The sequence below is a fragment of the Salvelinus sp. IW2-2015 genome, linkage group LG26 (assembly GCF_002910315.2).
Source record: "Salvelinus sp. IW2-2015 linkage group LG26, ASM291031v2, whole genome shotgun sequence".
Classification (NCBI taxonomy): domain Eukaryota; kingdom Metazoa; phylum Chordata; class Actinopteri; order Salmoniformes; family Salmonidae; genus Salvelinus; species Salvelinus sp. IW2-2015.
This window is the reverse complement of record NC_036866.1, coordinates 30,130,340-30,156,614: the sequence shown is the minus strand read 5'-3', so window position 1 is coordinate 30,156,614 and position 26,275 is coordinate 30,130,340. Positions and strand designations below refer to the sequence as shown.

At 41.8% G+C, this 26,275-nt stretch overlaps 1 protein-coding gene across 1 annotated transcript; it reads left to right on the top strand.

Moving 5' to 3' along the window:
- Positions 1-3,472: 3,472 nt before the first annotated feature.
- On the top strand, positions 3,473-26,275 carry LOC111952100 (putative adenosylhomocysteinase 3). The gene is made up of 17 exons (XM_023970577.2): positions 3,473-3,897; positions 16,751-16,856; positions 17,365-17,508; positions 17,893-17,993; positions 18,126-18,228; positions 18,415-18,509; positions 18,628-18,734; positions 22,192-22,308; positions 22,424-22,487; positions 22,588-22,675; positions 22,932-23,003; positions 24,630-24,724; positions 24,981-25,079; positions 25,160-25,228; positions 25,406-25,484; positions 25,585-25,705; positions 25,844-26,275. The coding sequence occupies exons 1-17, from the start codon at positions 3,823-3,825 to the stop codon at positions 25,848-25,850; spliced, it is 1,542 nt and encodes a 513-aa protein (XP_023826345.1). The 5' UTR covers positions 3,473-3,822; the 3' UTR covers positions 25,851-26,275.

Here is a 26,275-nt window from a genome sequence, read left to right as displayed (position 1 = left end):
CCAATCTCTCTTTTAGTTATCCAAATTCTCAACTTTATTTAGCAAACAGTAGCCTATCTTATTGGCACTAGTGGAGAAAATCGGCAATATCCCCAGTGAGTGTACATATTCACTGTGTTTATCATTGGGTCAGTGTACATATTCACGGTCTTCATCATTCAGTGAGTGACACTTTTGTTTGTTTTTGGACAATAATTTCCTCCTCCAGGTTAGATATTGTATTTTTGTCTCTCCTTTTCGTAGGCCAATTATATGGATCAGACAACATCGTTTTTATTGATTTGTTTGTCAGTCTCCGCAGAGTAGCCTACCTTGTAATGTTGGTAGAATTAAAAAAGATTATGCTAATGTCTCCATTCATATAAGGTGTAGTAGAATGGCATGAAATGTGTATGTATCAGATAGGCCTGTATGGCCTATAGCCTAGCCTACAAGAAACAAGGGGGTCCCTCAGGGGTGAGTACTTAGTCCCGTCCTGTACTCCCTGTTCACCCACGACTGCGTAGCAGCACACGACTTCAACACCATCATTAAGTTTGCTGATGACACGACGGTCGTAGGCCTGATTACCAACGACGATGAGAGCCTATTGGGATGAGGTTAGAGAAATTACAGTGTGGTGCAAGGACAACAACCTCTCCCTTAACGTCGTCAAGATAAAGGAGCTGGTCCTGGACTACCGGAAACGGAGGGCCGTGCACGCCCCCATTCACATCGACTGGGCTGTAGTGGAGCGGGTCGAGAGCTTCAAGTTCTTTGGTGTCCACATCACTAAGGACCTATCATGGTCCAAACACACCAACATAGTCGTGAAGAAGGCACAACAATGCCTCTGCCCCCTCAGGAGACTGAAAATATTTAGCATCGGCCCTCAGATCCTCAAAAGGTTCTACAGCTGCACCATTGACTGGCTGCATCACCGCTTGGTATGGCAACTGTTTGGCATCCGACCGTAAAGAGGCTACAGCCCAGCACATCATTGGGGCCAAGCTCACTGCCATCCAGGACCTCTATACCAGGCGGTGTCAGAGGAAGGCCCAAAAAATTGTCAAAGACTCCAGCTACCCTAGTCATAGACTGTTCTCTATGCTTCCGCATGGCAAGCGGTACCTGAACGCCAAGTCTGGGACCAAAAGGCAGCTGAACAGTTAATCAAATGGCTACCCGGACTATTTTCATTGACCCCCTTTTTTAAACACTGACTCTATGCACACTCACTGGATTCTACCCACACATACTACATGTACAGTGACACTACAGCACACACTTTCACATACGCTGATGCTACTCTGTTTATTATCTATCCTGATTGACTAGTCAGTTTTACTCCTACAAACATGTACATATTACTGCAATTACACCTTGTACATTGACTTGGTACCGGTACTCCTGGTTATTTTAGTACCATTTCCTTTTTTTATTTATCACAATTTTCTTACTTTTTTCTTACTTGTTGTATTCAGCGCATGTGACAAATACGATTTTATTTCATTCAACATCCAGTATATTGCTAAGAATGTGAGAGTAGGGTGACTCCTCTAGCAGGTCTCTAACCCAGGCCACCAGCACCAACGACGAACGCCCTAACCACTGTCCCAATAAGGGATATACCTAGGGCATGTGCTTATTGGGCCAGTATAGTTAGGCCCTGTCCAGAAGAAACCCTAAACCTTCTTCCATATGCACTTGTGTAGATCTCAAACAACTTGATAGGTGTAAGCAATAAGGTGAATTGAGTTTGAAGTAAATCTCAGCTCTGTTAATAGTACACTCAAAAAAAATGTTATTGATCGTATTGATTCTGGAGTATCATTAAAACAGAAAGCCCTTATATTGTTGAAATAAGTAAATCAAATCAATGATGAGAATAATCAGATGATCTGATACCGGACATGGTGGCGTAACAGGAAGATCAGAGTACCGTCAACCAAAAAGGTTGAGAGTTTAAATCCCAAGTGAATACATGTTAAATAATAATTATTTCCTAAACATGCACAATGTAATCATGTATGTCAAATATGTAAGTTGAAAACACTATGTTAAATGTACTGTGTGTGTGCGTATCCCTAACACTGCCAACAGACAAATAGCTATGAATGGATCAGTGGTTAAAGGGATACTTTGAGATTTTATCTACTTCCCCGGAGTCAGATGAGCTCGTGGGTATCATTTTTAAGTCTCTGTGTCCTATATGAAGGAAGTTAGAGGTTGTTTTACAAGCCAATGCTAACTAGCGTTAGCGCAATGACTGGAAGTCTATGGGTATCTGCTAGCATGCTAACCCTCAGAAAACTGGAATGTTCTTGCAACGTTCTCATAAAACGTGTCTCGAACATCAATATATTATGTTCTGACATGTCAGCCATGTTCTGTGTATGTTTGGTGGGAAGTTCATAGAACATTCTCCTAACCCACAGAAAACTTGACACAAGTGTTCTTGCAACTTTCTTATGGAACTTGTCTAGAACATTAATATCGTAAGTTCTGATTATATGGCAACCACTTTGTGGGTAAGTTCTGTTTGACATTAAGGTAATGGTCTCATGGAAATATTCCTTCACATGAACATTCCTATGAAAATGTTAGTTAATGACCTAATGAGACCCTTAAGGGAATGTTTGTTGTTAGCAGGGCGTATGAAGGTTGTTTAAAAGTTGTGAACCCGTACTAGGTCAGTTTGGTGACATTCAGGGTGTGCCAGAGTGACACACTTCATGAGGTAAACACACCACACACACACACTTCATGAGGTAAGCTATACTAAGAGTGCGGGCCTTTAGAAGAACAGGTTCACTCTCAAGCCTTTAAAGGTCAGAGTGTGCAGCTATCGTCACCTATACCTAATTTATATGGGCTTTATTTGTGTGTTTGCATGTGTGTGTACAGGATAGTTTGAGTTTCTACTAATCTCTACTTAAGTCAAATGTGCTGAATGTAACACTGAAATTTGTTTCTCAATACGAGTACTTTCTCTTCAGGCTCACTCCCACTCAGGTAGCAGGCGTGCATCTGCATATCCTTATTTTGTTAATCATCGTATTGTCCGTGGCCGGCCATATGAATGTTTTACACACACATGACAGAGAGTACATAGTACATATATTTAGCTCCCCTTCTACCATTAATAAGTGTAGTTATTGTGTAAAAACAATGAGTCAATGACTAGGACTCCACCCCCTCATGTTCCTGACCTCAACAAAGACAAGTCAGCCTTTGTTATAAATTAATGCTGTGTCAACTTACCAGGACAAGACAGCTCTCACAGTGGTTGTGTGTGTGTGTACACACTTGTCCGTGGTTCTTGTGTTTGTACATGCATGTGTTTTTCCACTCTTCTTCTCTGGACACACACACAATTCTCACAGACTCACGCACCTCTGCGTTTCTATTGTTTACCCTTGGGAATCAGAGAGCACTCCAAACGTCATTCATATTCATTAGAGGCCTCAAGTGGTTCTTTATGTACTCCTGCCCTCCATCCCTCCCCTCTTTCGCTCCCTCCTTTCCCAGTTGTTCATCCTGGAAACTGCTCCTCTCGTCTTCTCTCAGCTCACAAAGGCTCACTTCTTCTTTGGCCCACTCTCCTCCTCCTGTCTCTGGCTCCTCATCTTTTTCTTTCTTCTGTCTCTCCTCTCACCTGGAACCTGGGCCTGAGAGCTGAAGGCGTGGCTCCTCTCACTGTGTTAGCTTAGCCAGCCTTTAATCCCTGAACCTTCTCATCAAACACGGTCAGGTCACGGTCGAACACGGTCAGTCCACGGTTAAATACAGTCTTTCTGCGTGTGGTGGAAGGTGTTCACATAATGAGGTGAACCGGACAGCATGAAGAAAGTGTACAGCATGTTCAACCTGAACAAAACCAAGGAAGAGGAGGCAGTTCAGTCCATCTGTATCAAGGTATCTCTGTTCTAGTTTCTCTTTGCTATCTCTAGTTCAGTCCATCTGTATCCTCCCCTGGTCTCTCTTCTTCTGCCTTTCTGTGGGATAGTGGTGCTCTTTGGAACACTTAAAGTCTTGCTTATGCCAAAATGACAGGATCACATTGGCTCAATTATATGATTAAGGGAGTTCAGGTGTGTTATATTTTTAAGGGAGTGCTGTACACAACATTTGAACAAGTGGCAATTTCTTTTAACTGTCCAGTGTTTCCAAATGTCTTTGAAATATTACCTATAATTAATTACAATATGTGTGAAATTATTGTCATGTTTTGGAAGGAAAACTAAGTGTTAAAAAAAAAATGTTGTGTTGGAATGGTGTGGGCGTATACCGGTCTTTAAAAGTATTAATGCGAGTAGACCGCTGATTGGCCAGCTCATCCTCCTTAGGAGGTTACGTCATCCTCTATGAGGAAATAGCTAGCATTTTTTAAACGGTCTGGGCCCATTTTCCCTAAAGCATCTTAAGGCTAAGTTCATCGTTAGAACCTTCATAGGAGCATCGTTAAATCTCCCAGATGTTTCCAAAAACAATCGTTATTAAAAGGTAAATGTACATTTTTCTACTTCATATTCATCATCTCAGTTGTAAAGAAAAACATTGACAACTTTGTATTTGTAATCAACTTTGAAGTTATTGGTGGTCACAGAGAGATGGATAAACCATGTGATTCTATGTTTACCTGGAATCCTTGGGATGTCCCTACCCCATTGAAGTTGACATTTAAAATGGTTAAGGGTTAAGGTTAGGTAAAGGTTAGGGTTAACGTTAGGGTTAACGTTAGGGTTTTGGGTAAGGACGTCCCAAGGATCCCGGGTGGCACTGACCAATGTGGTGCGTTGGGATGCTATTGTAAACTTAAAAATGTGTAACAAGAACAAGCATTCGTTGTTACATAAAATGGCAAAAAAAGACAGCCCAAAAAAAAAATCATGAGGAATAAAGTTTGGAAATGTCGGTTCTATATCTAGGAGATATAAGAAAGCTCAGGAAATGTTCATTTTTTTGGACACATTTAGCCCTTTATTTTTGATGACGCAAAACTACCTGCATACCTCCATTAGTTTGTATGGGTTACCTTCAGACGAGTCCCATGCCACTTGTGGGGGTTGTAGAGAAGAACGGAGAATATCATCGTGTTTGTGAGAGTCTCCATTTATATATTAGTGTGTAGCTCAAACGGTTCGGACGCTTCAGAAAGAAGTTGGCACATCAGCATTACCGACTTCAGATGAGTCCCGTGACACTTGTGGGGGTTGTATGCTATAGATGTTTTCGTGAGAAGACCGATTTTCTGGATGAATCATGGTTAGACAAACACTGCTGTAGCTCGGCCACCTAACACCGCAGATGCGGCAGGCCGACATACGTGGATGTGGTGGATTGAGACGCAGCCAGTGGCAACCCGTCACTCAGGGCAGGTGCGGCCCCCACCTGTTTAGCCCCCCCTAAAATATATGTATATATAATATACACACAGTATACTTTTGTAGTTGTTGCCTGTCTTGTATGTTATTTTGTCATTAATATGTGTCACATATCAGTTTGCAAACAATGTAAAAAAAACAAAACTAATAATAATCATTGAGTTAATAAAGCCGTATACAAACTTGGTCTCTTTTTGCTTTCTTGAGTAAGGCAGCTCCAAAATGCAGGTGTTTCAGCCTAGCTCAGTGCTGTGGAGGTAGGGCAGCCAGGGGAAAATACAGAGCATAGGGGTTGGTATGTCATTGACTCAGTGTTCTGTCACTTCTGGGGACACTACGTCACCGCAAAGGGTAAAGCTCGAAAGTTCAAGCCCTTGGATGCTGCCATAGTTACATTAGAAGTGCCCATCAAAGAAGGCTCAAGGTCATTGGCCACAGATAAAATGACAATGTTGACAATCTACTGGCAAATACTTTTTAATCCTTGTCATATGAAGAGAAATTATGAAGAGAAATTATAGATGAAACGTATCGGTGCTCATCGGCCATTGGACATAAACATTACACAACAAGTTGGAAATTGCAAATTCAACAATGAGTGGTTTGGAAGGAATCAGTGGCTAACTGCAAGTATTGCAAAGCAATCACTATCCTGCTATTCAGTGGATTGGGTGTGTGGTCCCAATTCTGGGTTTAAGGATCTCTTTTCCAAGCTAAAAAGGATAAACATTGAACATTGGCCATGCTGTCAATCCAGCATGACTTCTGCAAAGCTCAAAACAACTGGAATTTTTGGAACTGAGAAATCTGACTTCAGTGAGTTCACAACAACTGGGAACATGGGAAAAAACGAGCTCCGACTAAAAAAATACATTTTGAATGGTCATCCAACTCGGAATTGCAAGTCGGGAACACGGCCTTTCTAGAGCTCCGACCTGAAGATCACTGATGACATCATGATTCAACCTTGTTTTTTCCAGAGATCCCAGTTGTCTTGAAAGCACCATAAATCCAGAAACTTTGATGTAAATTTGTTGATAAAATTGTCCCACAAAGGACCGCCGCACCACCTTCCTGTTCAATTGAGCACTGTACAACAAGGTGTGTCCAACAATGTCTTGTATGCTGCTGTATAAATGATGTAATATGCCAGGGAGATAGTATTACTTTCTTAGCTACAGACAGTATACATAAGTGTATGTTGTGAGTAAGCTGTTAGTAGCCCATGTGCCTCACCCTAATAATTTGATCACTTTTCCCCTCATAATATTGCCGACTGTTCTGACTTGGTGGTGCACATGTAGCCTATAGCCAGCCTGTTTTAGAGAAATGTCATCATCGAATATTGTAAGATCTTTCATTGTCTGCTTATATGCCCCCTTTATTTATCTTATGGTTCTAAGTTGGTGTACAAGGAGAATACTGTAAGAATGATCCATGTTCTGAATTCTGTCGCTGTACATTTCAAAAGTGCTGAACAAATAGTTATATTGACTACGTCAGTCCTAGCTTGCTCATTAATGTCTTAATCGAAATTAGTTTGTACATCTCAATTGTCTATAGAAGCCACATTTATTTAAGCAAGTCAGCCATATCAGCAATGTTTTTTTAAAAGGCAGTAAATGAGGCTGAAAGAATTGTTTCGCTGCCAGACAAGGCTCCGCTGATAGCCAGGTGTAGCAGTGGTAAGGTGTTGGGACTGCTTTTATGTAGGCCCTAACAGTTTGTTAGCAGATTGTTTATATGCTAAAACACCACTGGACGCAACTGACATTACATTTTTTTTTAAACTTAGATTGGTGCATGAATAGACTCTTATTAAGGACTAAAAACGACAAACTGAACACCGTATGTATATATTATTGAATCATGATAAATATTGTCGTGAAGAAAGATGAGACATTAATGGCCAACATTTCACATGGGAGTTGATACATACATACTGCACATACAGTTGAAGTTTACATACACTTAGGTTGGAGTCATTAAAACTCGTTTTTCAACCACTCCACAAATTTCGTGTTAACAAACTATAGTTTTGGCAAGTCGGTTAGGACATCTACTTTGTACATGACACAGAATATTTTCAACAATTGTTTACAGACAGATTATTTCACTTATAATTCACTATATCACAATTCCAGTGGGTCAGAAGTTTACATACACTAAGTTGACTGTGCCTTTAAACAGCTTGGAAAATTCCAGAAAATTATGTCATGGCTTTAGAAGCTTCTGATAGGCTAATTGACATCATTTGAGTCAATTGGAGGTGTACCTGTGGATGTATTTCAAGGCCTACCTTCAAACMCAGTGCCTCTTTGCTTGACATCATGGGAAAATCAAAAGAAATCAGCCAAGACCTCAGAATATTTTTTTTTAGACCTACACAGGTCTGGTTCATCCTTGGGATCAATTTCCAAACGCCTGAAGGTACCACGTTCATCTGTACAAACAATAGTACGCAAGTATAAACACCATGGGACCACGCAGTCGTCATATCGCTCAGGAAGGAGACGCGTTCTGTCTCCTAGAGATGAACGTACTTTGGTGCGAAAAGTGCAAATCAATCCCAGAACAACCGCAAAGGACCTTGTGAAGATGCTGGAGGAAACAGATACAAAAGTATCTATATCCACAGTAAAACGAGTCCTATGTCGACATAACCTGAAAGGCCGCTGAGCAAGGAAGAAGCCACTGTTCCAAAACCGTCATAAAAAATCCAGACTTCAGTTTGCAACTGCACATGGGGACAAAGATTGTACTCTTTGGAGAAATGTCATCTAGTCTGATGAAACAAAAATAGAACTGTTTGGCCATAATGACCATCGTTATATTTGGAGGGAAAAGGGGGACGCTTGCAAGCCGAAGAACACCATCCCAACCGTGAAGCACGGGGGTGGCAGCATCATGTTGTGGGGGTGCTTTGCTGCAGGAGGGCCTGGTGCACTTCAGAAAATAGATGGCATCATGAGGCAGGAAATTATGTGGATATATTGAAGCGACATCTCAAGATATCAGTCAGGAAGTTAAAGCTTGGTCGCAAATMGGTCTTCCAAAGGGACAATGCATACTTCCAAAGTTGTGGCAAAATGGCTTAAGGACAACAAAGTCAAGGTATTGGAGTGGCCATCACAAAACATTGACCTCATCCTATAGAAAGTTTGTGGGCAGAACTGAAAAAGAGTGTGCGAGCAAGGAGGCCTACAAACCTGACTCAGTTACACCAGCTCTGTCAGGAGGAATGGGACTGTGGGAAGCTTGTGGAAGGCTACCCGAAATGTTTGACCCAAGTTAAAAAATTTAAAGGCAATGCTACCAAGTACTAATTGAGTGTATGTAAACTTCTGACCCACTGGGAATGTGATGAAAGAAATAAAAGCTGAAATAAATAATTCTCTCTACTATTATTCTGACATTTCACGTTCTTAAAATAAAGTGGTGATCCTAACTGACCTAAGACAGGGATTTTTACTAGGATTAAATGTCAAGAATTGTGAAAAACTGAGTTTAAATGTATTTGGCTAAGGTGTATGTAAACTTCCGATTTCAACTGTACATACTTTGTTCAGTTTGTCATGTTTAACTGCTGTAAATATCGACAGTAGCATGCTAACCAAGTAGCATGCTAACCGAAAGCCATTTTAATTTTTTGTTTTAGATTGGMTTTTTTTGTATGCTTAAAACCCTACCAGTCCCGAGACACCAGCAAAAATGTGCTTTTCATTTATCAGCATGTCCAGCCCTTAGATTTAGCCTCACAATGAAGTGTTTACCATTTTATTTAGAACACGAAACAATTTGATATTAAACAGTTGCATTCATGATTTTTTATTTTGATTATTTAGAGCAGGTTCCTGTGGTTGGCGGTTGCAGTAAAAAAAAGGGGCTTGGGGGGCTTGGGCCCAGGAGCCCCTGTAAGCCCTACATTAATCCATCCCTGGCTATTTTGGCTCTCAATGATAATCCTATTGAAGCTGGATCTGCCTGAAAGGTAACCAGATGGTGCTATTAAATCATTACATAATTTGTCAACTACTGCTTTAGGCTGCCTACTAAGTGTGATGACAATCTTCATAGTTATGCTGCCATAGTGTAGCGAGAGTTGCTGAAACAATAACTAGCCGATGTTTGCAATGATGATGAGAAAATAACACTAAATCACTATTTTGACTGCCTGTCTGCGTCTTGCTTATGTTTGCAATACTATTACAGACAAGTTTGTACAAGCATGTTGATCTTGTCTTCCGTGTACAACATGTACAACATTTTAAGATTGTTCTATACATCAGTTGACGTCTCTATAAGCTTGAAGTCCTGAATCTAGCATGAAAGAGCATCCTTGTAGCTGTGTGGGCTAATATAGTAAAAATGTTTGTCTTGGGGTAAATTTAACCAATGGACATGGGAAAAGTTTAGGAAATTTAAGTATTTTCTTCCCAGGTGTAATGCAAGGCATTATTGCTTGGATAGAAGGTAACAACAGGGCATGTTAAAAGTGTTTAAAAAAGACAAAAATGTTTGTCAGGTGTTAAGCCTGTGTTAAAAGATGCTTAAAATTATAAAACGACAAAGTGATTGTATTTTATTGTGTTTGGGAAATAAAGACAGTGGTATTTCATTCTGTACAGACATTTGTAGGCGGCTGAACTTACCCTGTCCCGCGGCCCATACCTGGGGTAAGTTGTGCCAAGAGACCACTGTTTTGGACAAGCTATGTTTTCAAAACTGTAATGTTTACATCAATCCTGATCATTTCCAGGGATACACAACATCCTGAAATATATGTAGATCTCTTTCTTCAAAATAATACTATATTTCCCTTGACAGAGTGATGGTGAATGTAAAAAAAATTCTCAACTTACCCAACTCACCCATATTTTAAAATGTGGGAAACTGGGAAATGTATAAACTGGGAGCAACGAGTTGTGTGTGTTCACCTGTTTTGACCTTGTTAAGAAAGTCGATTGGCTAATGGCAGGCAAGCGAGCTGCATCAACCATAAACTAAAAGTACAGATGCTCAAAGAAATAGGTGTTCATTAACCATATTAATAAATAGTTTTTACAAATAATGTTTTGTTGTTGCATATAACTTCCGAAAATGCTGTTACAGAGGTAATTTCCTTAGTATTTGACGTCAGAGTTTAGCATGTTGGAGAAGTCGGACGCTCAGAGATGATAGACGAGTTTCCTACTAGTAATGTGGATTTTTCCCAGTGGTATGCTGGTATTTACGAGATATTATGAGCAGCATTTCATCTTTACGTCTATCTTTAAAGGGAAAGTGCTACATTTTGACAATCAAGCCCTTTTTATTATTTACACAGAGTCAGATGAACTCATGAATAACATTTGTATGTCTCTGAATGCAGTTTGGAGGAATTTGAAGGTAGTTTCTGGAGCCATCGCTAACTAGCGTTAGCGCAATACTGGAAGTCTACAGGAACAGCTAGCATGTTGTGGTATCCATAAGTTCATCTGACTCTGGGTAAGTATAAAAAAAGTTCTTAATTGCCAAACTGTTGCACTATCCCTTTAATCACAGTAGCTCAGATTATCCCTTAAAGTGGAACGGACAGCTTTATATCTACTTTGCAGATATGAAACAGAATGTCAAATTCCCAGTTTATGCTACAAAACCAACTTTAAAAAAATAGGTTTTAAAAATAGGTTCTATTTGACTCGAAATTCCATGATGTAGAGTAAGGCATTGTTGGCAGAATAGATGGTAACTATCAATATTTGACTAATATAGCTAATTCACCAATAAAATTCTTGGTAGTACAATAAATATTGCTCTCGGGTCGTAAATCACAACTGGCCTGGTACATTGTTTACTGCCTCCAGCCATCCTGGATGCACTGTTTTCAGTTTCAATGACACAATATTTTGGACAAAAACTGACAAATGTAACTAAGGCTGGGACTGTCAATACAATCAAACTAGCAAGGGCATTATCCTCAAGTCAGTCATAATGTGGAATAGGCTAGCTTATCTATTTATGTAGCCATTTATTTAGCAAGCTAAAAACACAGAGCCTAACTAACTAGCTGCTGGGAGGATGCCATGTCATTGGACAAGTGGGTGATGGGAAACTTTTCCCCCCCATATAGTTTTTCGGTGGTTACAGCTAGAGATGCAGGTGTCATTTGGTTAGCTAGCAAAATATGCTAATCCTTTTGCTAGCTAACTATGCTGATTTTATGCTAACTTTGGATAGCTGTTTATCTCTTAATTGTCAATCAAATGTACTCTATTTGGCATCGATCAAATGGGCAAGGCAGGCAAGTTCCCATTCAGTTGTCAAAACGTGGGTTGGGACAAACATACATTGGCAGGCAGGCTGCAGCAGGGCGAGCAGGCTACTATTTCCCCTCATTTATCAGTGCAACTACAAGCTGAAAATGTTTGGGAAGGTTTATCTAACATTACTGTTCCCTCGTTAGATTTTTAGCTCATCTTGCTCTGGCTAACAGTTGTTGATCTTAAACACAACTGAGGGAGAGATAGCCTACCTTGTTCATGGTAATTAAAAAAAATAGACCTGTAATGTTTCCAAATGTAAGAGGACTCCCGTGGTATTCACATATTTGCAGAAATCCATTCATGTGTATTTTGGGGAATACTTTCTAATGATCTAAATTAGTGCTGTTGTTACTGCCTGTAAACACACAGTCCAGTTCAAAGTGAATGATGGCAGGCCAGTGTGGCAAATAGCTTATTTGCATGTCGGTCTACTGTAGCTCTGATTGGCTATGGTGCACTGGTCTGTGTAGTCCAGTCCTGGACAAGACTGACACATTGTTATTAGGTTTTATTTACTGCAGTGTCTATAAGGGTGTTTTCACACTTGGTCCCAATTGCTGTGAACTCAGTGCTTTTCGCTTAATATTTTGTGCAGTGTGAACACTCAAAAGGAACTCAGGCCCCTCGACCATCTCGAGAGTTGGTTTGAGTTCGGTTTGCTTGAATTCCGCGATTCGGTTCTCTTTTTTAGGGCAATGTGAACACAAAGCTCCCCAGGTTCACTTGTCATCATTCCCGCACCACACACTAGACTACTGCAACACTGTTTTCTCTGCAATAACCCCTCACATTGGTGCCACAAAAGAGAGAGGAGGATGATGTGCAGGTTCGCAGATTTTTTTTTTGCTGTTTTTGGATATTGATGCACAGAAATTCCCAAATGGGTGTGGAGTTTTTGTTTAGATTATTTGTTTGCAATATGTGATCTACAGACTAAGAGAGCTCCATCAGCTGTTTATTCGATTGTGCGGTTTGAATAGTTTGAGAAGACAATATATATTTGGTGAGAATCACAACATGGGGTACAACATCTATTCTAGGTCTTAAAGGGGCAGTAGCCTACATTGGGTGTACAATTTTCAATTACAGCATTATTTAATCTGTAGTTATTCTTCTACTATTTATTCTGTTACCAATAATATTTACATGTTAATAGTATCTTCTGATTACAATTATTATGTCTCATCTTTTAGCTAAATGTAATCTATTAGCTTCCAAAATATAAGTAGGTATATCTAGCTTCTCGATAACACGTTCTGATGGAATGGCTTGTCCTGAACTTTGTAAAAAAAACTGTGTGCATTGAGTGAATGTTGGAATTAGATATTGGTTACTTTCTAAACATAGCAATGTGAACTCAAAGAGGAAGATGACCACAAAATAGGTGTTGTGAAGTGAACTGGCAAAAGAGTTGAGTCGTCATTCAAAGGCAAGTGCAATGTGAATACAAAGAAAAATGTGTTATTTCACTTTATTAAAGAGGACTGAGATTGGTTCTTTTTAAGAGGACTATATGTGAAAGCACCCTTAATTGTTCAAACGCACGGCTGCTTTCGCACTCCATATTGCTTTAGAATTTTCACACATGCCTTACTCTGTCATTCCCAAACATTCTATGAAAGTATGAAAACGACCATATTTAAGTGTTCGCTTCTCAGAAAATTCCTAGTGGTGTATATGAACAGATTTGAATAAGAGGTCATGTTGCTAAAATGCTGTTAGTTCTACTTTAAAAGCCCAGTGCAGTCAAAACTATGGTTTCCTATGTTTTGTATCATATTGTACAGCCGATGAAACTGTTACTGTAAAAGTCAGTATTATTTCCTTATCAAAATCAAATCACATTTGATTTATCACATGCACCAAATACAACTGGAGCAGAATAGAGTGAAATGCTTGCTTACAAACCTTTCCCAACAATGCAGTTTAAAAAAATAACTATTAAATAGTAACTAACATATATGAAATCATGTAGTAACCAAAAAAGTGTTTAACAAATTTGAGATTCTTCAAAGTAGCCACACTTTGCCTTGATGACAGCTTGCACACTCTTAGCATTCTCTCAACCAGCTTCATGAGGTAGTCACCTGGAATGAATTTCAATTTACAGGTGTGCCTTGTTAATGTCACGTGGGATGACGCTGGAGAGACGAAGCAGGTACGGGGAGTCAAACATTTAATAAGGAACGGACATGTAACAAGACAGGAACAGCGTCAGCATACGAGTAAACACAGACAAAAAACAATCAATGCAGAAGCGGGAAACAGAGCTGGGGAACTGACAAATATAGGGGAGGTAATAACAGGTGATGAGTGAGTCCAGGTGAGTCCAATATCGCTGATGCCCATGACGAGCAAAGGCAGGTGCGCGTAATGGATGATAGGAGTGCGTGATGCAGGGCAGCCCGGCGCCCTCAAGCGCCAGGCAGGAGCAGACGTGGCGGGAGCAACGTGACAGTTAAAAGTGAATGTGGAATTTCTTTCTTTCCTGCTTAATGCGTTTGAGCCAATGAGTTGTGTTGTGACAAGGTAGGGGTGGAGATAGCCCTACTTGGTAAAAGACCAAGTCCATATTATGGTAAAAACAGCTCAAATGAGCATAGAGAAATGACAGTCCATCATTACTTTAAGACATGAAGGTCAGTCAATACGGAACATTTCAAGACCTTTAAAAGTTTCTTCAAGTGCAGTCGCAAAAACCATCAAGAGGCTATGATGAAACTGGCTCTCACATGAGGACCGCCACAGGAAAGGAAGATCCAGAGTTACCTCTGCTGCAGAGGATAAGGTAATTAGAGTTAACTGCACATCAGATTGCAGCCCAAATAAATGCTTCACAGAGTTCAAGTAACAGACATCTCAATATCATCTGACCAGAGGAGGCTGCGTGAATCAGGCCATCGTGGTCGAATTGCTGCTAAGAAACCACTACTAATGGACACCAATAAGAAAAATAGACATGCTTGGGTAAAGAAACACAAGCAATGTACATTACAAATTTTAGATTTTTGGTTCCAACCGCTGTGTCTTTGTGAGACGCAGAGTAGGTGAACAGATGATCTCTGCATGTGTGGTTCCCACCATGAAGCATGGAGGAGGTGGTGTGATGGTGTGGGGGTGCTTTGCTGGTAACACTGTCTGTGATTTATTTAGAATTCAAGGCACACTTAACCAGCAAGGCTATCATAGCATTCTGCAGCGATACACCATCCCATCTGGTTTGTGCTTAGTGGGACTACCATTTGTTTTGTTTTTCAACAGGACAATGACCCAAAACACACCTCCGGGCTGTGTAAATGCTATTTGACCAAGAAGGAGAGTGGTGGAGTGCTGCATCAGATGACCTGGACTCCACAATCACCCGACCTCAACCCAATTGAGATGGTTTGGGATGAGTTCCACCGCAGAGTGAAAGAAAAGCAGCCAACAAGTGCTCAGCGTATGTGGGAACTCCTTCAAGACTGTTGGAAAAGTATTCCTCATTAAGCTGGTTGAGAGAATGCCAAGAGTGTGCAAAGCTGTCATCGATGCGAAGAAAAATATTTTTCTTTGCATAATACTTTTTGGGCTCCTACATGATTCCATATGTGTTGTTTCATAGTTTTGATGTCTTCACTATTATTCTACAATGTATGTAGAATAATAGTGAAGACAAAATTGCTCTTGAGAAATTGCTCTTTGCTAAGAAGCTATTTTTGTTTCTTTCATTAAAAGCAAATCACAGTAAGATACTTAATTGTTACCAAGAAATGATTTGATATCGAGATTAAAAACGGCTGCATTAGATCTTTAAGGGCAGGCTGAATTTACCTACAGTATATATTTTTCTGTTCAATGTAAACAAGTCAGTGATTGAGTGTGTAGTCTCTTTCAACAGCCGGGGTCAGGTTGGTACAGGTTATCAGTAAGTTGTACAGTCTTTCTACAGTGTGTAGTGTTCTACCTCCGAATCCCATTCCCTCCCTCCAAGGCTCTACCCTGCTGATGCATTCACACCTGAAGGGATCACATAGGACAGCTTGTTAACAAAACACAAGCTGTAAACACAAGCTGTAAGGATCTAGTGGAAGGGGCTAGGGGCTGTTCAGGCTTGGGGCTGTTTTGTCATGGAGAAGGTTAATGTGAAGGTGGTGCCATGTGTGAGTTCGTTGATGGACAAATGAGAACTGCAGACCCTACCAGTGGAAACACTGTCCTCGTGTGGCAGAGCAGGGGAACCGTCCAATGCCTCAGTTCAGCTGCTCAGACAAGGAAGCCATGCACTACAAATACATGTAGGCTACAATACAGTACATACAAATGGTTTATAACTGAAATATCTGATTAAAGTTACACATTGGGCCTTTCTGTACCTCTATGTGTGTCTCTCTCTGAGTGCTCACCGCACACAGGAGTGGATTTTGCTTCTAGCTCCTAAGAAACTTCGCAGTATTTWTTTTTTTTTTGTCCGTTATTTCTTACATTATTAGCCCGGGAAATGTTCCTTAATTCTATTATTTTACTTTTAGGTTATGTGTATACTGTTGTGACTTGTTAGATATTACTGCACTGTTGGAGCTAGAAACACCAGCATTTCGCTACACCCGCAATAACATCTGCTAAACATGTGTATGTGTACAAATCAAATTTGAGACTGTGACAGAGGGAGCAGACACTAGGCATGGCTAAGTGGGCACCTTCCACCAGCCCTGCCTTCCAACCACCACAATGGATGGTGAGACAGAGAGAGGGACAGAGGGATGGAGAGAAAAAGAGAACTTTGGAAGGTGAGAGAAACATGGAGAAGGGAAAGAGAATGAGAGTGGGTGACCATGTTATGGAGAGTGTGTTAGGGAGAGGGAGAAGGTGTGCAAGTGTTAGCTATGATGAGAGTGAGAGAACGATGTGAGCCTCTTGATAGGATCACCAACTTTCCTGTATCTTCTCTCTCCTTTGTGTGTTTTGTTCCTTATGTGGAGATAAAAAGTTGACATAATGCCTTGGACAAAGCGGTGGATGTACTGTAACCCTGGTGTCTGTCTGACCCGGTTTGTTTCGCTTGTCTCAAAAGTGATTCTCTCCCTCCCTCTTTCTCCACAGCAAATCCAGTTTTCTGATCAGAAGCAGGATTTTAACAAACGTCTTAGTAAGACCGGTCGTCGCTCCCATTCTTTCTCCCAGTCCTCCACAGATAACTACAACTCAGGTACACACACACACCTGCTTCGTCGGCACGGTGTGTTTTGTCTCTAAGTGTATAGCTGCCCATGTCTGGCTGTTGTCCCAGCAGGTTGTTACAGTGAGATACATTTTGAGTCTTTCTCCCTCAGCCAAACTTTCATTGAGAGAAAGTCTTCAGATTAATTACCTCTTTAATTTACTCCTTATCTGTCTAGTTAGCTGTTCTCAGACAGAGAGGGAGCAGTAATCCTAACTGTACATAGCACGTACTTAAACCACAGACAAACACAACAAAGCTGATTCATAGTATTGTAGCTGTTTCCAGATTTACAATCCATTGGAAGGTATACATAACGGTTTATTTTGCTTCTCTACTTTAGCTGATAACAGTTGTAACCTGTTGCCATTTGACTATTGGTCCAATGGTAGATTTCAGTTAAACCTAGATGGTTTATCTTGCTCATCCTGTTTCATTGTGCCTGGTGTTACTCTGTCAACCCCTCACATGCTTGCACACACACACACATCCTTAGCTGCGTTGTACACAGACAGTTCAGAGGATGCGACGTCTCCTAGAGACAGGCAGCAGAGGAGCTCTAAGGGACATCAAGACTTCTGCATCAAGAACATCAGACAGGCCAGCTTCGGACGCAGGGAGATAGCGATCGCTGAGCAAGGTGAGAGGGAATGGAAGAGGTGTGTGTGCTCTTAGAAAAAAATGGTTTCAAAAGGGGTTCTTCAGCTGTCCCCATAGGAGAAACCTTTTTTTGTTCCAGGTAGAACTCTTTTAGGTTCCATGTAAAACGCTCTGTGGAAAGGTTTCTACCAAAAGGGATCTACCTGGAACCAAAAAGGGTTCTTCAAAGGGTTCTCCTTTGGGGACAGCTGAAGAACCCTTTTAGGTTCTAGATAGCACCTTTTTTTTCTAAGAGTGTGTGTGTTAAAAAGTAAGGTAAGAGAGAGGGAGGAACATGACTCAAGGTGTGTCAAGTTCTCTCCCCTTTCTTTCCCTCCCTCTCTGTCCCTCCCTCCCACTCCTTCTCCCTCATCTCTCTGTGTAGAGATGCCAGCTCTGATGGCCCTGAGAAAGAGAGCAGAGGGAGAGAAGCCACTGGCTGGAGCTAAAGTAGTGGGCTGCACTCACATCACCGCTCACACAGCCGTGAGTATGCATGCACACACACACGCACACAAATAGACACTGAATCACGCAAGTACACACACGCAAACTGAAATTGGACTGTGTGTATTTGCGTGTGTCCGCATGCGTGCGTGCACATATGCGTTCCTGTAGGTGTTGATGGAGACTCTGTCTGCGTTGGGGGCTCAGTGTCGCTGGGCAGCCTGTAACATCTACTCCACCCAGAACGCTGCAGCTGCAGCTCTGGCTGAGGAAGGTGAGAGACACACAGTATTACTCTTGCTCTCTCCGCTATCACTTTTTCTCACCACTGTCTTCTCAGCTCTCTCTTTACTTTTTACAAGTCCCTCCTTTTTTCCTCATTATCTCTCAAACTCAGTAATCTACGGAAATACAATAAACTCTCCTTTGCCCTCTCCCGTATTCTGTCTCTCTCTCTCAGGCTTCCCTGTGTTTGCGTGGAAGGGGGAGTCGGAGGATGACTACTGGTGGTGTATTGACCACTGTGTTAGCCTGGAGGCCTGGCAGCCCAATATGGTACAGTATAGGCCTACATGTCTCCCTCTTAATATGGTACAGTATAGGCCTAGCTCTCACATTAGACAGCTATGATCCAGATTAATCCAGTTATGGATGGATTCTCTGTATTTCTCAGATCCTGGATGATGGGGGAGACCTGACCCACTGGATCGATAAGAAATACCCCAGCATATTCAAGATGATCAAGGGCATCGTGGAGGAGAGCGTCACAGGAGTACACAGGTGGGATTGGAGCACCCATGTCTCTGATTGTTGTGAGATAGATTAGAAGACGTGCCTATCTAAAACAATGGATTTTTCAGGTATGATAAGCCTATTGTTTGACTTAGTCATTACAACTTGTGTGAGTCACGTGAGTCACCTGTGTAAATAAGGACAGCTCATGCAACATACATTTAATTAAAGAAGCTAACACTTGTGACATAATTAGACTGCTACACTATGCCTGTGCCCCAATTGACACCCTATTCCCTATATAGCGCACTAGTTTTGACCAGAGCCCCAAAAAAACTATATTTTCCAGAATATTCCGAACTTTTATACTTTTGTTTTCTATTCATTTTCCATAAAACTTCCTCAACTGAAGAGACAAAATATGTACACTAGAGCTGCAGTTACACAACCTGACTACAGAAACCCTCAAACGGAAACCAGTCAAAATTCAAAACCATCACACTATTTCTTTCTGACTAAAGTCTCTGACTTGACCAAACCAAGGGACAATAACCCATCTTGTTCTAAACTGAGACCAACTCCATTCACTCGGCCCATGGTCACAAGCAACAAGCTCCATCTGATATGTAGCCAGCTATAAGAGACTTGAAGCAACCACCACTAGAGACAAGTAAACATCAACCACAACTTCAGCCAACTCACTAGGAACACCATCATGTTCCCAAACACCTCTTTTCTCCAGCCCTAAGCACTCACTGGAGGGGAACTGTTAGCCAGATCCTCCTCAATTAAGGTGGAAGAAAGTAACAGGAGACACACTTGGCCTACATGATGCCGGAACTAACCTCTCCTCAACAACAGGAAGTGACAACACGGGTGGATCTGGCTTTTCCACTCAACTGATTTCTTCAAGCTCCTGATTCTTGTCACAAAACCCAGCAGTGTCACCCAGCAAAACCCAGACCGGATCTTCCAGCGGATCCTCACTAACATCACCTTGTGACTGGGAAGAATCTCCTCCCTCCCACAGCTTATTAATAAACGTGTCAGCTAAATCAACACCTGACACCCTAACAACCATATGGTCAGCCTGCGGAGGAACCACAACCTCAAGTACTTTGGCAAAGATTATGTCAGCTAAAGGAACAAAAGAATCACTGACAACCTCTGAATCTAACAGATCACTTGGGCGAACCAAATCCACTATCAGACCACCAACATAACCTAGTTGCCCATTGTCACTCAACCCAACAAAGAATGTCTCCCCTAAATTGACACATGAATCAACCTCATCCTCAACCTGCAGAAGGTACACTACATCACATATCTCTGCCCAGAAGGTCTCAGCTAGAGACATACAAGAATCACCTTTCTCTCTAGGCAGTCTGGTCTCATAGACTAGACGTAGCATAGTAAATTAGTATGACATTTTAGTGATTACATAAGACAGAAGGTTAACAAAGGCAAAATGAAAGTATGATGCATGGGTGGGCGTATAACGTGAGCATTTAGAAAAGTTGCGTGTTCGAATCTCATCACGGGCAACTTTACAATTACTTACTACTTCCTAGATACTTTGTCTCTACTTAGTATGTTAGCTAAAACTTCCTCTAACCATAACCTTAACCCTTTAACCTAACCCCTAACCTTAACCCCTAGCCTAGCTAACATTAGTGTTAGCCACCTAGCCAACCAGCTAACATTAGCCACAACAAATTGAAATTTGTAACATATTATACGTTTAGCAAATTCTATTGTACAAATTGCAATTCGTAACATATTGTACAACTTCAAATTCTTAACAAATCATACAAATTGTAATTTGTAAGATGTAATATGAAATGGATGATGCACATCCCCAAATTAATACATGCCATACAAAATACAACATATCATAGTAAAATGTTACGTCTACCCCTGAGTCCAGGTTTCACTAGGGAGAACTATTTCCTGGGAACCAGTCTAGTTTGACAAAGAATGTTTCCTCCAAGTCCCCACATAAATCATCATCTTCCCTATCTGGTTTGTCATCAGCACTCTGATGAACCGGAGTGACTTCACAAACTGGGGATACCACAAAACTCCTTGAGAGATTCTACCCCCTGAGACTTTTCACTGGGGTTACAAAAAAACCAAATCACTGGTGGAAACTGGTTTAGTGACAAGACTGACTGACAGGAAACACAAACTTTCTCCCCTCTATGCAGCCCTTCATTCACCTGCTTTTTCAAGAGTGCTATTTCCTGTTCTAGCCTCACTATTTCCAGTCTTCTTCCTCCTAACTGCTATCCACCAGAACCAACAGCAAGAACTCACTCCACTTCTCCAATAACAGCACTGCAACCTCTAACTTGCTCAACTCATCTGCTATTTCAACCTCCAGCATTTCTGTCACATGACCTAACTGACCCCTTGTTAGCTTGAGCAAACCCCAACTATCATCTACCTCAGCACAAAACACTGCTGGCTCAAACACCCCCAAAGTCAAAATCCATACGCTAACAAATACAGGACGCGCTCCAAACCCCAGAGATAACCACTCCTACTAGGCAAAAACCAAACCCGCATGCCATGCACAAAAGCTACAAACCATAGCCACAGTTAGCCACTAGCCTAACACTAACACTGCCTTATTTACCAAAGCTACAAACCATAGCAACAGTTAACCACTAGCCTAGCACTAACACAAACGCATGTGCCACAGACTCCTCTAGACTCCAAACTCGGAAATCTTATCCTGCCAACAGCACTAGCAAAACAGTCAACACAAAATATTCCGTCCCACAAGCAAAACACTTCATCAGCCTTACAGTAGTTAACAGCTACCAACTGCAAATGATTGGTTACCTTTGTGGGTGCAGCCACACCAAACATTTCTGTTGACTAAAGCCATCAGCTATTTTGCTAGCCAGGAAACTGAAACTCACACTAACACTGCTGCAAACCTCTCCTAGCATGCTAGCGTGACACAAACTTGACAAAAACACCTGCTACAAATGTTCTTAACAAATGCACACCACCAAATCCTGACGGTTCACAACCACCTGGACTACAACCACAAATGCGAACATGTGTTAACATTTGTTATAAGCCCAATAACTGGCCACTCTGTTTGGGTTTTGGCCTAGTTAAATGGTCTGTAACCCGAATGAATGTGTGCATCWATGTGAGAAATCAGCATATGTGCCTAGGTGTTAAGTGTGCATGTGCCCAAGGAGACAGCATCCTTACCTTGGTCAAGGGCCAACTCTGTCACTCTTGAGCTCTCGATTGGTCAGACACTGATTGACCGTCTTAATGGGCAGCACCTGTCTCCTTAGCAACCAGTCTCAGCAGCTGGACAAGGTTGCTGCTGCCCCCTGGGGAATGGAGTGTGAAAGTGGTAGTGAGCTGTAGTGTGCTGTCTAAACTACCTTACCTAATCCATAACAATAGGTAATAGGTTGCTATTTTAGACGCAGCCTATGTGTTGTGCTAAGGTAGCAGTGTTTCCCTTCTTCCCAAGGCTGTACCAGCTGTCCAAGGCAGGGAGGCTGTGTGTTCCTGCTATGAACATCAATGACTCAGTCACCAAACAGAAGTTTGACAACCTCTACTGCTGCAGGGAGTCCATACTGGACGGGTACATATACTAAAACACACAGATGCAGAAATAACATGAGTGTGTGTGTGTGTGTTTGTTTGTGTGTCCTTTGACTGTTTGTGTGTGTGACCTTTGGCCTCCCATCTCCCCCTAGGTTGAAACGGTTGACAGATGTGATGTTTGGGGGAAAGCAGGTTGTGGTGTGTGGTTATGGAGAGGTCAGTATTTTATTAGCACCTATTAAACACCAAGGTGTAAAGTTTATTCATCTGTGTGTACGTATGTTTTTCCCTCGCCCTCTTTCTCTCTCTGGCCCAGGTTGGTAAGGTTGCTCATGCCGCTCTGAAGGCCATGGGCTCAGTAGTGAACGTCACAGAGGTTGGACCCCATATGTGCCTGCAGGCCTTTGGTATGACGTGTGGTGTGTGTGTGTGTGTGTGTGTGTGTGTGTGTGTGTGTGTGGTGTGTGTGTGTGTGTGGTGTGTGTGGTGTGTGTGTGTGTGTGTTGTGTGTGTGTGTGGTGTGTGTGTGTGTGTGTGTGTGTGTGTGTGTGTGTGGTGTGTGTGTGTGTGGTGTGTGTGTGTGTAAAATTGGAGTAAGACATGTAAGGTGGCAGAAGCAGTGTCTTGAACTATTTGTGTATATTCTCCTCTCCTGCCCCAGCATGGATGGCTTCAGACTGGTCAAGCTCAATGACGTCATCAGACAGGTGGACATGGTCATCACCTGCACGGGTAAGACATGTCATCACCCACAGAGGTAATGTGAATGGTCTAGTAAAGAGAGGGGCTTAACTCTCACACGAACTATAGCTCACAAAAGTTACACATGGAAGTATAGTAGAGTACATTTTTTGCCTGAAATGTGTACTCTCCAGAGTGTTTTTCATGTTACCAACCCTTTCAGTGTGCTGTAATGAGACCGGCTATCCCTAACATTAGCGTCATGTCCACATCACGGTTCAACCCTAACACTAGCCTCAACCACAAGCCTAACCTTAAAGATGATAATAAACTATACATTTCTTTGAAGCAATATTGCGGAGTAATGTTGCCAGCAATGGTTGCTGCAACAGTTTTCCATAAACGATTTTTAGAAATCCTCCAATCAGAGTGCATATATTGGTCATGTGATCAGTCTGCGTTCTAAAACATTTTGGAAACATGGTGGCCGTTTTTGAGCCGAAGTGTCCGAAAATGAACGTTTTGCAGTGAAATGTTGGTCATTCACCCATCAAATGTTTCCTCACCACAATATTTGATCATGCCACGTTACTACATACATACTGTGTTCAGTTTGTCAAGTTTAACTGACGACAGTATCCATGCTGGGGCGTACTAATTGATTAGCATGCTAATCAAAGCCCATGTATATTCAATGGCCCAAATTGGTTAGATAGTTAGCAACCTGGAAGCAGGTTGAGTGGATGAACAGGGCAGAGGCAACACCTCTTTGTTGCTTGTTTGTTAGCTGATGAATTGTTATACAGCCGTGGCAGTCAACAGTCAATAACAAGCTATAGGAGATGATTAAATGAATAGGAAAATTACGTTTCTAATTTATCTATGCTTTATATGAAATATATTATTATTTAATTTTATTTATTTAACCCTTATTTTACCAGGTAAGTTGACTGAGAACACATTCTCATTTACATCAACGACCTGGGGAATAGTATTAATGCCAATTGTTGTTCATTGCTCTTCATAGCTCCAATGTCTCATACCCCACTCTGTTCCCAGCAACATTGCTTGGCAATATTGCCTTAAAAAATTGCCAGTGTATCCTCCGTAGCATTTTTCGCACATCATGTTCAAATCATCTATAACTGACTTTGTTGAGCTTCACAATCAATTTGAGATACTTACAGATGATTTGGAAATGATGTGTGAAAAATGCTAACATCGGTCCCATGACTTGCAAGGGATTTGTGCCACCAATGCTAAAATGTTAGCATGTGGAAACGGTGCCAGGGAAGCTAAACCAATTGCTATCATAGCTTGTCCATAGACTGCTTACAGAGTAATGAAATAAATGTGTAATTTTGTAATTTAGGTGAACTATTCCTGTTCAACCCTAACCCTAGCCTTCACCACAACCATAACCCTAACTTCATGTCTACATTTCGGTTCAACCCTAGCCTCAACCACAACCACAACCCTAACCCTAGCTTCATGTCCGCATCCCGGTTCAACCACAACTCTTACCCTAGCCTCAACCCCAACCACAATCCTAACCCTAGCTTCATGTCCCAATGCACCCCCTCCTCCTGAACCTGTCACGCTACAGTAGGTAATGATGGGCTATGACAGGTTATGACAGCTTATAACAGGATACAACAGCCTCAGTTTTGTCCTCAGGCAACAAGAACGTGGTGGGAAGAGATTATCTGGACAGAATGAAGAACGGCTGCATCGTCTGTAACATGGGTCACTCCAACACTGAGATAGACGTGGTGAGACGTGTGTGTGTGTGTGTGTGTGTGTGTGCTGTCTCTTATACACATCTAGATGTGTATAAGAGACGTGGTGAGACGTGTGTGTGTGTGTGTGTGTGTGTGTGTGTGTGTGTGTGTGTGTGTGTGTGTGTGTGTGTGTGTATACACATCTAGATGTGTATAAGAGATGTGTGTGTGTGTGTGTGTGTGTGTGTGTGTGTGTGTGTGTGTGTGTGATATATGCGGTTGACACACTGAGTTTTTCCTCTGTCAGGCGAGTCTGCGGAGCCCAGAGTTGACCTGGGAGAGAGTGAGGTCACAGGTGGACCATGTCATCTGGCCAGATGGCAAGAGAATTATCTTACTGGCTGAGGTCAGCGCCTGTGTGTGTTAAGTGTGTGACCACTGATCACTGGTGTGTGTGTGTTTCACAGTGTGTGTATATTCTCTCAGGGTCATCTGTTGAATCTGAGCTGCTCCACGGTACCCACGTTCATTCTCTCCATCACCGCCACCACACAGGTCTGTCTGTCTCTCACACAGCAGGCGACGTCATGGTCGCAGCAAACACACAAGCTCTACTGTGGAGTGCTACAATTATGCACTATAAAAAGGAACTGGCCTCTGTAGCCACAGTCTCTTTGTAATTTAATTATGTTCTAGGTATACTACTTCTATAACGTAACGTAATGCCCTCAGGCGCTGGCTCTGATTGAGCTGTACAATGCCCCAGAGGGACGATACAATAAAGATGTCTACCTCCTGCCAAAGAAGATGGGTGAGACACCACCTTACCTACCTACTGCTTCGTTACTCCGGTTTTGACAGGGTATAGTGTGACTGTGTTTGGGTGGGTGTGTGTGTTTGCATGTTTTCAGACGAGTTCGTGGCCAGACTCCACCTGCCAACGTTTGACGCCCACCTCACAGAGCTGACTGATGAGCAGGCCAAATACCTGGGCCTCACCAAGACTGGACCCTTCAAACCAAACTACTACAGGTGGGGAAACACACACACACTCACATCTCAAGCATATAATGCACATATACACACTAAAAGCAGGAATGAACATGAACAGTAATGTCATTTGGCGTTCCAGTATGTTCCTGTGGCTTACAGTGAGAGTGTTCATTGCAGGTACTAATCCATGGAAGTGAAGACCAAAGATACACCAGAGCACCCCAAAGACATGTGGCTCAGAGGAAGCGAAGACCAGGGAGACTTGGCTCAGATTAGTGTATATGGGAAAACTGTAGCCCAGCGCTGAGATGTAACACCCCAACCATGACGGTCTGACTGACCTTTAACCCCTGACCTCTGACATCTGCTGAGCCATCTGACCCATAGAGATAAATAGAGGACTCTAGTGCCCAAAATCCTGGGTTTGGAGAAGGTGTACGTCAACATGTAATAGAGAAACACAGATTATCTACTTTTTCATAGACTTACTTTCAGTTACAAATCTTCTCAAAGATACAGTATCTAAACAATGTTTCAACTTTCTGAATGTAAATAAAAGCAGATAAGCAATAACCAAAAGGTAAAAGATTAATAAAATGTTACATTTGA

What these genes read in the sequence shown, in the direction of transcription:
- LOC111952100 (XM_023970577.2), top strand. Translation starts at nt 3,823, where the DNA reads ATGAAGAAAGTGTACAGCATGTTCAACCTGAACAAAACCAAGGAAGAG. An exon ending in TGCAGCTCTGGCTGAGGAAG is followed by an intron (nt 18,229 to 18,414) that starts GTGAGAGACACA and finishes TCTCTCTCTCAG; the next exon opens with GCTTCCCTGTGTTTGCGTGG. An exon ending in GAATTATCTTACTGGCTGAG is followed by an intron (nt 25,080 to 25,159) that starts GTCAGCGCCTGT and finishes ATATTCTCTCAG; the next exon opens with GGTCATCTGTTGAATCTGAG.